Source organism: Trachurus japonicus, chromosome 22 (assembly GCF_045865225.1).
Source record: "Trachurus japonicus isolate A0001 chromosome 22, Traja_1.0".
Classification (NCBI taxonomy): Eukaryota; Metazoa; Chordata; class Actinopteri; order Carangiformes; family Carangidae; genus Trachurus; species Trachurus japonicus.
In genome coordinates this window covers 19,868,310-19,881,810 of record NC_140928.1, presented here as the reverse complement: position 1 = coordinate 19,881,810, position 13,501 = coordinate 19,868,310, and the positions used below count along the sequence as shown (strand labels likewise).

Genomic DNA, 13,501 nt, shown 5'->3' with positions numbered 1-13,501 from the left:
TCAGATCAATAGTAATTTCATAACCTCTGGTGTCAAGTCCTTTCAGATCTACATGGTTTAGCCTCCTTCCTTGGTCCTTTTTATAAATCATCTTTTGACCCTGTGAGGCAATCTGTAAACTCTTGTTATGGAAAACTGGTAAATATTTCATTCTTATTGACTGAGCCAGAGCTGAAAATAAAGGAGGCTCCTCTTAGTCTGGCAGTCCATTAACGATAAAGACACATCAATACACTCCCTGTTGTCAGTATGTGGACTGTTAAAATACTGCAAACACAGATACCACAGAGTAACTATAAAATGTTTAATTGTAAAACCCGTCCACATCATTAACAAAAGACACAAATGTACCTGACACATTACTTAAACATAAATTGTCAAAAAAAATATTGATCTGAATATTTCACCAGCACTTTTAATCTTCAAAAACCAGTTTATAAAAAATATGTACTATTAAATGGCAGTTTGTTCATTATCCTGTACAAACAGTGGGTTGTATCCATGAAGGATTCTTGGAAGAACATACAGTGGTTCCTTGTCTATCTATAAAAAAATAACCATCGTTGCTGCAGGCTTTAAAAACATCCTGACAAACCTGTATGAATCACAGCCATCAGAACCAGCAGTACACTGAAATAAAAATAAATTCTTGCCAGGATGGTGGTAAAGACGATAGTATTTTAACGGGTTTGTGAGTATTTCCCACAGGTCCAGGACAGAGATACAGGAGAGAAGAGGTAGGTACAGTGAGCAGTGAGTGGAACAGTAACATCTGGTAAAAAAAATCAGCTTTGAAATGATACCTTACTAGTTTAACCTTTCCCCATCTCATGTAGACGCATTGCATTTTGTTTCCAACGTTAATATGGCATTGCATTGTTGGGACATTACTATTGTAACTGCTGGTTTCCCATGGCACGTTCTTATGTCTTGGGCCCACTGGTATGCTTGCTGTGAGGATCTGTTACTGTAATATTATATCCCCTGAAGTAACTCTGTTTGATCTTACTGGTTGAATGAAAATTTAAAAAAAAAAAAAATTGATCACATAAAACCATTATTGCTGATGTTGTGGTTAATGAAAATAAATGACCATGAAAATAAATGGCTGTAATTCACAAATGTATCTTTTTGAAAGGGGCAAAACAAAAAATCAGAGAAGACAACACACTACAATATCTTATATAACCAACAGAGGCTGGTGTGCAAAGTCTTCATTCAGGGAAAAATAAGCTCCTCATGTATTTGAGCTTGAGACAAGATGATCTAAACTGTCTCTGTCTGAAATGCACACGATATCCTGAACTATTTATCTTGCATTTTAATTCCCACTATTAATATTTAGTTCAAGTTATCACTGAGTGTCACTTGTTGCAGCCACTGAACGGTAACTCTCTGAAACTACAAACTGTAAATAATCACCTGACTACTCAGAAGATATTACATACAATTAACTTTTAAACTGATCCACATTTCAAAAAAAGTACAAAAGTTCAAAATATTTCATGGCACAGTGGACAAGAATTATACATAAACCAGGATTTCCCCACACGTCACTTGGAGCTTTGTAAATAACCTGCAAGGTTGAACATTAAAAATCTCAGTTCTCATATTTAAATGTTTACAGAGACACAGCGATGGTGCGCTGAGGGTTTTAACTAGATTGTACAACAAAATGCAGCAGCCTCACCAAACACTACTTTGATTGGATGGATCTGTTCAGTATGTAAACAAGGACTGAAAACCATTTGAAACTGATCATTTCTCAATGCTCAGGGTTCAAACTTATATAATAATAATTTTTACAGTTTGAAGTAATGTAGTAGACTCGCAGCATATAAACAAGATTGAAGGCCTGTTTAAATCACAGTCTAATTTCAAACCAGAGGTCAAAGTTTGTGCCGACTGGAGTATTTTCTGTATTCAAGGTAATGGTTGATAAAACCCTCATTTTGTCAGTGGTTTTTACAATCTGAAAACACAAATACATCATTTAAAGACCAGGTATCACACTTTTTTAAAAATTAAACCTCTCATTTTTTTATCTATAAATTGAGAAAGTCCAAAAGAACTGTGGGATCAGAAACTGATACAGACAAAAAAGAATTAATGACTGGAAGTCCTGGTAACTGACATTTCAGTGGGAAAAATGTTTCTATTTCTGCTCAAACCTGTGACTCAAGTTGCGTGAGCCTGTTGGCACATGAGGCAGCTTACCGACTGGCGTCACTGTTAGCTGGGCAGTGTAGTGGATTGTGACAAGATTCAGACTCTGCTGTATTTTCATGTGTGTGTGTGTGTGTTTGAGTGAGAGAGAGATAGAATGAGTGTGAGCTTCAGCAGTTGAGGATGGGTCTGTTTCTGTCTGGTCTGAACGGGAACATGGAGCCGTCAGAGTCCGTCTTCCCTCTGTGGGGGCCCAGTGTGGCCACAGCCTGAAACACAGTGCACACACACACACACAGGTTAGAAGATGGCAGCACACAAAAACACCACCTCGGGCCACACACCCACCTCTGCATCTTAGAAGGAGTAGTTTTGGGTTATTTTTGAGGCGAGAACGTGTGAGACAGGTGCAGATGTTTTCAGTGGTTTGTCTTTTGGTCAAAACAACACTTTCCTTTGGTATCACATTAGTCTCAACTTATTTACCAACCACTATCCCTTTAAAGGGATAGTTCAACATTTTGGCAAATTGGCCCATTGCCATAATCCCTATAGTTTTAGGAGTAGGTTTGTTACCTTTAATTGTCGGTGAAAGCTGTTTTTGCCTCGAAAACAAGTTCCATTATTATCTCATATCGGGGTGAATGTGCAGGTCACAACTTGTCCACCAGTGTTTTGAAGTTGTTGATGTGTATTTGATGAGTTTGACGAGGGAACAGGGTCTCTGCAGGTTTCACCAGCTCAAATTTAAGACTTTTTAAGACCTTTTTAAGACCATTATGGATGAAATTTAAGACCTATCATGACAAATAAAAAACGTACAAAAGAAGAAGACGCGATGGTCCCGTCGCAAAAAAAAAAAATCGTGTGTATTGCGTTGCAAAAAAAAAAGTTGCGTGTATTGCGTGTTTGCATTACAGCCTTTCACACCGCGGACGTAACGAATAAACGACACGTGACAGTGTGTTCACCAGACACAAAGCGAGGAGTAACTACTGTTATTGGTGCATTGAAGCCAGAGAATTGTGGGATTTGTAGTTTTTGAACGATCACAGGTTGTGATCTTTCTTTTTTGTGATTTTCCCGGTTCACACATGTATTTTTTTAGGGGCAAATGCGAGTGAAATGCTCGCCCATGGTGGGCATATGAAAATTTAAGACCTGTCTAAAATTATTTAAGACTTGAACACAATAATTAAACAAATTTAAGACATTTTAAGGCCTAAAATTTAGATTTTCAAATTTTAGACTTTTTTAGACTTTTTAAGACCCCGTGGATACCCTGAAAGAAATCCCATGAGCCTCCGTAGCGTAGCTCTGAGCAGCTCACAGCTCTGCTCTGCCATTCTAAAAATAGCTTGCACCAACAAATAAAGGTAACAAACCTACTGCTATGACTATAGGGATTATTATGGCAATGGGCCAGTTTGCCAAAATGTTGAACTATCCCTTTAACATACACACTTGAATACTCACCTTTCTGATGGCGGTCCAGTCCTCCAGGACGTCCAGGTCAGGTAGCATATAGACGATATACGGGCGTAGACAAGGTTAAGGACAGTTACACACTGAGCAGGAATTAATTACATTTTGAGTATAAGGACACAGCATAATAAGAGTATTTGGGATTTTTGCAGCATTAAAGCATTGAAACAAATATTTAGCAACAGTAGTGAGCAATAGTAGAGGCATTAGCAGTGGAAGGATATCAGACACCACTGAAGGTCTTCTCCTCTTCTTGTCAGGACTTAAAGCATCTCTCCTCTTCTTCCTCCCTGACAACTCGTCATTCCACAGCTCTGGGGGAAAGATGCAGACAAAGATTACAAAGTTTAAAGTGTGCACTGAACGTAACATACAGCCCTGTATGACTGTGGTGTCTTCTTACTGTTTTCAAAATGAGCTGTATCAAGTCGCACGTGCACCTAATACCCAACACACTTTAATAACTGTGTTCAGTGTGTGTATTACCTGATGTAATATCTATGCTGTGTCTGTCCTCCTCCAGGCGTCTAATTTTCTCCTCCAGTTCGCTCTGTACTGTGTCAAACAGCAGCAGCTTCTCACTCTGCACACACACAGAACCACAACAACAAGACACACAGAGATCAAACATAAATATGCATCCAATTACATATGTATACCTGTTATATAGATCATACATCATCTGATAAGTTCAACTTAAATGAAACATGTCAATGACTCTGAGAGCCAAAGGCTAATGAGAAACTGAACTGGTGCAGCAATACTTTTTGTGAAACAGGAGGTAATTAAAAGGGTGTGTGTGTGCGTGTGTGTGTGTGTGTGTGTGTGTGTGTCTAACCTCCCAGTGCTGGCATGCTGCCTGGATCTCACACTGATACTTGTTCTTCACAGACTCCAGACACAACTCCCTGTAGATTCCTGAAAAAGACAGAGAGAGAGACACACAAAGTCAGATTTGATAACAAGGACACCAAAGAATGTTAATGACTTGTGTGTGTGTGTGTGTGTGTGTGTGTGTTACAATTACCTGCCACTTTGGTGCGGACCTGCATGTTCTCCAGCAGTACTGCCAGAGGCTCCAGATATTCTGCTGCGCGGCCGGCCTCCACCTCTGCCAGCTTGCTGTTCACCTGACTGAGACGCTCACGGTAGAGCCTGCACACGAATACAGAAAATATAGCATTATTACCGCTTATTTCTTATTTTAGAAACATTAATTTGAAATGTTAGACAAAGTTTAAAAGTTTACAATAATCAATGTCAATCTTACTGGTCTTTTAGATCAGTGAACTGCTTTTCTAGGTTGGACATTTCATCCAAACACTCCATCCTCCTCCGCTCACAGTCCTCCTCATCCATTTCTGGAAGAGTATCAAGAATCCAACACACACACACACACACACACACACACACACACACACACACACACACACACACACACACACACACACACACTAGGTTAGGTATTATGAAGCTGAGTTGTGATGGACAAGGAAGAAGGCTAGGGAGATGATATGGAAGTGAAACCTGGCACAGCCTCACATATTTTGCCATTTGTTCACACTGTCTATGAATCACACTAGTAATAATTTTGTTCATTCAGCCGTGAAATTATATCTGTTTCTTATTGATCGTGCAACTTACATAAAGTACAGATTTACACATTTTGCACATCACAACACTTCAATCTCTCTTTTTTAAAAGAATGCACAGACCATCATGTCCTGAAGATACAAAACATCTGCAGGCTTTACATAGCAATCTACAACTTATTCAAAGTCCCACAATACAACATTTAATTGCAGCTGATGGATTCCTAAGAATTGTAAAAATCCTGTTTTATAACTTAAAGCAAAGCAAACAGGATTTTTGTACTTCACAGTTTCTCACCTGAGCTGTCTCCATCCTCAGAAACAGAGGAGGTGTCAGAGTCCTCCTCCTCCGAGCTGGAAGCCTCCTGCTCCTGCTCTTCCACTTCCATCTCCTCTGCTGTACTCTCCTTCTTCTCCCGGTCACGGTGCACCGGCATGGCAGCAAATCAGCCTGCTGTTGCATAGTGAAAGACTTCATGTTAGACTAGATTGTTATCTACAACAGATACAGCTTCAAAACATCTGTATGTTCAACATGAAAGCCAGATTACTCATTGATAAATTGCCCCAAATTGTTGCAGTACTAATACTATACTGTATGTGTGCACACTGAAATGGTAGTAAGTAATTGCGAATGGTTACTATATAATAATTTCACCTGGTTAGATCACATAATTTAGATAGATAAATAATCTTAGTGATGATTAACCTGCGACAACGAGCAATCAGCAAAAACACCCTTCAGATATTCTTGCTCTTATTCGTGAAGCAGTTAACTAAGTCAGGACATATCTCAACTTCACTGTATTTCCGTCCACGTGACTGCATAATATCCACAATACTTGTACTTTTATGAGTTTATAAAAACATTCTGAGATTCAGAGTGCAGTGTACACTGTACCACGTCAGTTAGCATCCCTGAAAACAATGTATCAATGTTGGTACAAAGGTTCATGTTAATGCTTGAAATTTGTGTTGTTATTAAAAGGTACGGACGAAAAGCGTTGAGGCCTGAATATGGGTTCTATTTGTATTTGCATTTTAATATATGTAATAAAAATTACCAAACGACAATACAATGTTGTTAGCATGTTAGCAAGTCAGAATAATAAGGTAGCAAGCAATGTGGGCATGGTTTGTTGTATGAAAAGCGTAAAGAATAAAACTCAAAACAATAACGTTACTTACAAGATCAGGAAGTGACGGGCTTTTGCTTCAATACTTCGATAAAACCTATCGCAGGGAATTAAAGCTTAAACGTATTTTTTTCCCTCGTTTCCAACCAACACTTGTGCTCCAGCTAAGCTAAAAACAAATCTCAATCGGGCGTTCTTAGGTTGTATAGGGAAATGTAGTTTTCTACTGCTGCTATTCTCGTCACTGAGTGTCTAAAAAAACAATCTGAAACTACGTTACCCAGGATGCACCGCTTTAGCTTTGGGCGGAGAGTTCGAACAGAATTGTCGAAACATGTTAAAAACGTTAACAAGAGTAAAACAGGAAACGTTGTTTGTGTGAGTCGTATATTGGACGTTTTATTGGACGTTTTTGTGATGTAGTTCAAATCGGATAACCAAAGTTTGCATGTTGTTATTACTACACTGGCGTTGAATTTCTCTGGCATCCATTATTTTGTTTTTCCTCCTCCGCCATGATGTTTTCTGGCTGAGCAAGGGGGGCGAGCTAACGAGCCAGTTGAGCCTTCAGGCTGTTATGAAGGGAGGTGCAATGGATGGATGCTTTGCCCCGCTACGTTTTACATTTTTGTCTTAGTTTAAACATTATGCTCCCTTTCCGACTAAAGCTACCCCTCGATACACTCCGCGCCACTGCGGAGGATTGCTAATTCGCGGCGCAGGTGTTAATAAATGACCCACGACTGTCGGGGTTTCGTTTTAGTTTGAAGATTAACGCTAGCTGGGGCTGTGTGAAGTGGCTACACAGCAGCTAGCTCCTCCTCGCTGTCTACCATCGCAGTCTTGTGTCTCCTGCCTCAGGAATGTTCTCCAAAAAGCCTCATGGAGACGTCAAGAAATCAACACAGAAAGTGTTGGACCCAAAGAAGGACGTGCTGACGAGGCTGAAACATCTGAGGATTGTCATAGGTGAGTCAAAGGTCTTCATTAGGCAGCTAACAGGTTAGCCTCTTCGTGCAAATCTGTGCACTCAGGGAATGCCACACCAAAACTCATCTCGCAAATCACAAATATCAAAGTTGGTTTTCACGTAAACAGAGACACTGGATTTTTCTAACAAACCTTGAGACCATTTCGGAGTATTTAAAAAAAATTGTATTGTCTACTTATCATTTTGACACCTCGGTTGTAGCCCAAATTATTTTTTTTACTACTTCTAATGTCTCAACATTTGATTATGTCCAAAGCTGGTCAAAAGTCATCACCTTTTCCTCCTCAGGATGACTGTGATTATCTTAATGATTTATGAGTCGTGTTTGCTCAGGGTAAAAGATGAAGCTGGTGGAGTTGGTAAAGGTTTGCACTGCGTTATGTCTAAGTCTGATTTTTGAATGGATAGTCTGCATAGTTAGGATGTCAGTGGGGATGATGTGTATGAACATGTGTCTATGTAGCTGACAGTAAGTTATACCCTCAGGCACGATGATGCTGCAGAGTCAGGCTGCTGTGATTTCTCCAGGAGTGAGTCTGGCTGCCCGATTCAGACTTGGTCTGTGAGAGAGGCTCAGTGTTTCGGCTTTACAACAAGTAGAGTGTTTGTGGATGTGAATAAAGTCTAGGAAAGATGACAGGGTACTGAGTATAAATAAGTGATGAATGCACTTTTACACACACACACACACACACACACACACACACACACACACACACACACACACACACACACACACACAGAGTGACCTGAGAGGGAAACTGCCTCTATTATTTCCTCTTCGTGTCCAGTACAGTAGCTCCACTTCCTGTTTCTATTGTATGAGCCCCTGGGCTGTGTGTGTGTGTGTGTGTGTGTGTGTGTGTGTGTGTGTGTGTGTGTGTGTATATGTGTGCGTGTGTGTGTATTTGTGTGTCAGAGACAGAAGGGGTGTGCCCCTCTCTGTGGTCTATGGGGAATGCAAGACCTTGATAACAAACACAGACACACACGCACTCCTCAGTGACATTGTTTGAGAGGGAACGCTCAGACAACTGAACAATAGCTAACCACACAAATTTAATGATCAAAGTGCCAAACCACCACTTGTAGAGAAATGAATATGAGAGCACTGATGATAAACATTGATAACTGCAGACGTCCCAAATCATGAACTCCAAGAATTACATGCTCATGTTGTTGCTGTTGTCTGTGTTGCATCACTCTTGTGAACGTGTTTTTCTTTACCTACTGGAAACATTTACCTTCGCCATAGAGGGGGGCAGGCAGTTATCACTAAGAGCACTATATTTTAAGAAATAAATGTTGTAATAGAATATTTCATAGCTCATGTGGATGACTGATTAAAAAACAAAATATTTCACTGCTTTGTAATTGCTTTGATGCAATCAGGTTGTTAAGTAACTCCCTGTTCTGCTCTGTTGATACAAGGGAAGAACATGTTTCAACCAGAGATGCTTTTTCCCAGTGACTTTTGGTGTTTAGAGTATTGACTGCAGTCTGGGCAAAAACCTGCTGATACCTTTGAATCAAGTGGTTTTTTTTTTCGTTGTTTTTTTGTGGTTGGCTGGCTCATACTTGTTGACAGTGATAAAGAACAGAAGCTAAATGAACAACACTGTGCAAAAGTTTTAGGCAGTGAAAGTAAGGTGAGGATGAATAGTTTTTATCCATCAGTTAATTCCATGCCAAGTGCAGAAAACACATTATCCCTCTATGTTAGAGGTGCTCTGCACACTGCTGCAGTTTTTCAAGGTGTTCAGTGGGTAGATCGTTCTCAGCACTTGGCATTTTTCTGCTGTGGATTTAGTCTGGACTAATTGCATCTGTCTCTTCATGTTACCTTAGACCAAGAGTATGGTACAGTCAAGAGGGCAGTTGTCGGTCTGAGAAGTGAAGCTCACTTCCACGTTCAAAAAACTGCAATCCTCTCCGCTGCCACTGGGGGCTGGTGCCAGAAATCAGCATTTCTCCATAGACCCCCATGTTAAAATAGCCGACTTTACATCCTCAATAAACATGATCAAAGCCTGGAGTCAGAACGTTTTTTGGTCTCAACCGATAGTTTCTACACCCGCACACACTCTAACTCTACCGTTTTACTAGGTTTAAAATTCTGGCCAATTAGGGCGCGGAAACGTTGAGTGACAGGTCCGGAGACCGCTGCTTCGAGGCCAGTGGGCGGGTTCTCGGCCGGTAAATCCAACATGGCGCTGTTCAGGCCGCCATATTTGAGTCACAAAAACGACTCCTCAAAACCAATGGGTGACACGGATGCTACGTCCATATTTTTTTTACAGTCTATGGGTACAGTACAGTATTATCTTCAGTCTCCATGGAGTGTAAAACTGTCTGTCCTGTAACCCAACATTGTATTGTTATTGTCACTTGTTAATATTTAGAGTGAATGTAGCAATTATGAAAGATAGTAAAGCGTCTTTAGGTGCTTCAAGAAAGTAACTTCTGTATAAGAGATGGCAACAAGGTCAGTCCCTGGATGAAAAGATAGAAATCCACTTGGCTGCACCACTGACACCTTACAAGGGCAAAGGCGCTATGGTACAGAGCACAGACGGCTCCTGTGTGTGTGTCTGTGTGTGGGTGGGTGGGTGGCAGAGTTCAGCTGTCAAATTTTAAATAAACAAAACCAGAGACTATCACCAGACGCTCTTGACATTTGTGCGTATGTTTGTGTGTACCTGTATGTGTCGGTGCATACATGGTCTTCCTGCTTTAGGGTTGATGTGTTTTCTCAGGTTTGAGCCTGAGCTACAGCGGTGTAGTGTTGTATCCTCACTCAGTTCAGCCATGTGTTTTATCTCAGTGTATCTGACCCCAGATGACAGTCGGTGGTGTTGAGACAGAGATTCACTCCAGAACACGTGAAGATAAACTTCTGATCCTCCAGAGCTGTATCTATCTATCTATCTCTATCTTAAACTGTGTCTGGGACCCAGAGTGAACTTTGTGAGTCTTTTCTACAGTGACATGACACAAGTCTATTTAGGGAACTCAGATGCTGTGGTGAGGTTACGTTGCTAAAATGTACTTCCTGTGGTGAAAAGTTTGAAACGTGTGATCTTTTTTGATCACAGCTGGTTTCTTTTCTGTTCAGACTATGAAGTCGAAAACTTTTGAACTAAAATTGGATGGAGAAGAAGCTACAACTGGTTTATTTATCAATTTCTAAATCATTGTGCTCATTGTGCTATTTTCATCCTTCCCTCTCCCTTTTACTCAATTTTTGGCGAACAGCTTTGTGTGTGAGTGTCAAGCTGAGAGCCACATTTGATGTTTTGTATATATAGTGGTGGTGCTGGTAAGGGACATGTCCACGTTTTCTAAACAAATAAGGTGAAGGATGAAAATGGGGACAGAGTAGACTGACATCAGATTTACTTTTCAACACTGGAAAATTTCTGGAGGACAAAGTTGTGGACAAATGTTGACCTTAGTTTTCTCTCTCCTGTTTCTGCATATGATAGTTAATTCTTTTACTTCTCTCTTTTCCAGAAAATGCAGAGCCAGCAGAGCTAAAGCATTTCTTCGATTTGAACTACTCCCATATCTACTATGTCTTCTTTGAAAACTTTGTCACCATCGAAGTCAGCCTCAAGCAGAAAGGTAAATTTCACTGAAAGTCAAGAAGGAAACAGGCCAGGCCAGACATACATCAAGCAGTGAATCATGTTTATTATACTGTGTTGAAGCTGGTCTCTGTGTTTCAGGTCATAAGTCTCAGAGGGAGGAGCTGGACTCAATCCTCTTCATCTTTGAGGTAATGAAACATAATTTGCAAATCATCTAGAAAGCTGCTGGATGATGAAGTATGATTGTGGAGCTAATGGGCTACAGTGGTGTCCATCTACAAAATACAATGAACAACAACTGTGCAGTATTTGTATGTCATGTGGAATCAGGACATGGCTCAAACCTTGACAAAATGCTAAGATAAGTTCCAATAGGTTTTTTGTTTTGGTTTGTTTGTTTCTGTTTTTTCACATTTACAAAACAAAGAACTGATAGAAGCAGAGGTACTGAGGATGACAGCTGAATGTATTTGACTGTTGTCAGTAGGGATGGAAGTTTTAACTAGATGTTGGATTCAATGTGGCAGAACACAGCCGTGGCAGAACACAGCCGTGACATTAAACCAAATCATTGAAGAGTCTGTGATACCATGGCCTCTAACTTTCCTAGGTGGTCTTGGTACCACAGCACCAGCTGACACTAACCTCGGTTTGAGGCCACTGGTATTTTGCAACACTCAGGACTGAGTAGTGGTGCTCAGAGTAGCCAGGATAAGATAGCAGAGTGTCTTTGTTACTGCCCTCCATTTGCCCCTTCACACACTCCAAACATTCAGGGGAGACCAGGGCAACTGAGACGCTGGATAGAAAAATGTCTTTCATATCGGTTTTCCTTCTGATTAATGCTCATTACCCAAGAATGTCATACAGACGGAAATGTATCTACATTTTTCCCTCACCATTAACTCTGAGCAAGACAAATGGAATAATTTATCTTGAGCCACAGCACATTTCAGATTATATCATATTCCTATCTCATCCTTGCTGATTATACCCCTGGTGCCGAGGTAAACAGAAGTTGTTTTGCTAGTTTCAGATGGATGCAGCTGTTATTTTTCCATCCAGCGCCTGCATTGTTAAAATAGGAAATATACTTGTGCCCATGTGAGCACCCAAGGACGTGTCGGTCTTTAATGAGGTGTGGTCGTGTGCACTGTTGACACATTACTATCTTGAGGCAGCGGAAAGTAAGTGCTATTGACCAACAGAAAAAAAGGTCTGAATTTTACTGCACACACAACACACACTGATCAACGTGACCTAGAATCCACTGTGTGTAAATGGACCTGAGGAGATCATACAGACAAAATATGTGGGTTTCTTTAGGGTTCTTGTTTTTTGTGGTTGTAAGTAAAATGTTTGGCCTTAATTCCATTTTTCCCCCTGGGGAGCAGGAGAAATTAGAGTGGCATTTAAAGAGAGAAAGCAACAGAGAAAGAGAGAGAGCACTGCAAGGAGTGAACAGCCAACAGAGATCTCTGATTACTTCATTGCATGTTATGCACCAAAACACTCCCATGATTAATTAAGAGACAAACCACAACCCTTTTTAAATATGGTCCTGGTGCTGCACCCATTTCTTTTTTACCACTGTCAAATTTGGATAAGTGGATTTGGACATGCCCAAAATGCACTTAGATTGTCAAAATAGAGCCCATAGTCTCACAGCAAAATTCTGTCACTGATATATTGTAATATTTTGTGTGTTTTTTTTTTCATCAGAAAATCCTCCAGCTCCTGCCGGAAAGGATCCAGAGCCGATGGCAGTTCCACAGCATCGGTAGCTCACACTCAACCTCTCTCTTGACATATGCCACAGTTTATCTTGTATATTTGTACAGCAGATCAGATCATCCCTGAAAACTATTTGTTGCTCGATCAGGTTCAACCTGTCCCGTGTAGCCACTGACATGAGGGATGAGCTCATGTAATGTGGAGAAAACATCAGGCATCAGAATAAAGCAAAGCGGAAAATGCATTGATTGATGTTTATTATGTAGTTGTACTGGAAATACATCAATGCATTTCCATTTTTGTGGCGATGCCTCTGCTATTAATGTATTCTAAGTTTTAAATGACCAGGCCTTTTCTCTCTCGCAGGGCTGATTCTCAAGAAGCTGTTACACACTGGGAACTCTTTAAAGGTATTGCCCTGTTTCTCTGTGTTACCTGTCAATAAAGGCCCTAACAGCCTAATCTTCTTCATTTTTTCCCCAAGTCTTCATTTTGTAAGAAAAAAAAGCAAATGTTGCAAATGACACATACCAGTTAAGGCTCTCCTCACACCTCCTGTCTTCTTCATCTCTCACCTGCATTGTAGATCCGCCGTGAGGGTGTGCGCCTCTTCCTGCTGTGGATGCAGGCGTTACAGTGTAACGCAGAACGCGAGCAGCTCTGTATGTTTGCCTGTTTGATTCCCGGCTTCCCAGCTCCCCTGTGCCACGGGACCCCTCGCACCCTGGACACTCTGATCAACCCTCTGCTGAATTTAACAGAGAGTTAGTACACACACACACACACACACACACACAGTAGAGTTAA

The 13,501-nt window shown here is 40.7% G+C and overlaps 2 protein-coding genes across 11 annotated transcripts in view; one reads left to right on the top strand and one right to left on the bottom strand.

The window, feature by feature from the left end:
• Positions 1-290: 290 nt before the first annotated feature.
• On the bottom strand, positions 291-6,572 carry brms1la (BRMS1 like transcriptional repressor a). The gene is made up of 9 exons (XM_085766597.1): positions 6,432-6,572; positions 5,542-5,697; positions 4,922-5,012; positions 4,679-4,806; positions 4,490-4,569; positions 4,138-4,234; positions 3,876-3,965; positions 3,643-3,707; positions 291-2,435 (listed from the first exon to the last, which is right to left on the bottom strand). The coding sequence occupies exons 2-9, from the start codon at positions 5,678-5,680 to the stop codon at positions 2,337-2,339; spliced, it is 789 nt and encodes a 262-aa protein (XP_085622723.1). The 5' UTR covers positions 5,681-5,697; positions 6,432-6,572; the 3' UTR covers positions 291-2,336.
• A 372-nt stretch (positions 6,573-6,944) lies between these two features.
• ralgapa1 (Ral GTPase activating protein catalytic subunit alpha 1) overlaps positions 6,945-13,501 on the top strand; it is a 71,367-nt gene continuing 64,810 nt past the window's right edge. For all 10 annotated transcript variants that reach the window (XM_085766542.1, XM_085766539.1, XM_085766535.1 and 7 more), the window contains exons 1-6: positions 6,945-7,348; positions 10,884-10,994; positions 11,099-11,148; positions 12,683-12,740; positions 13,061-13,104; positions 13,281-13,458. In XM_085766542.1, the coding sequence (XP_085622668.1) occupies positions 7,243-7,348; positions 10,884-10,994; positions 11,099-11,148; positions 12,683-12,740; positions 13,061-13,104; positions 13,281-13,458 (547 nt within the window). In that variant the 5' untranslated portion in view covers positions 6,945-7,242. The remainder of the gene's footprint in view (positions 7,349-10,883; positions 10,995-11,098; positions 11,149-12,682; positions 12,741-13,060; positions 13,105-13,280; positions 13,459-13,501) is intronic.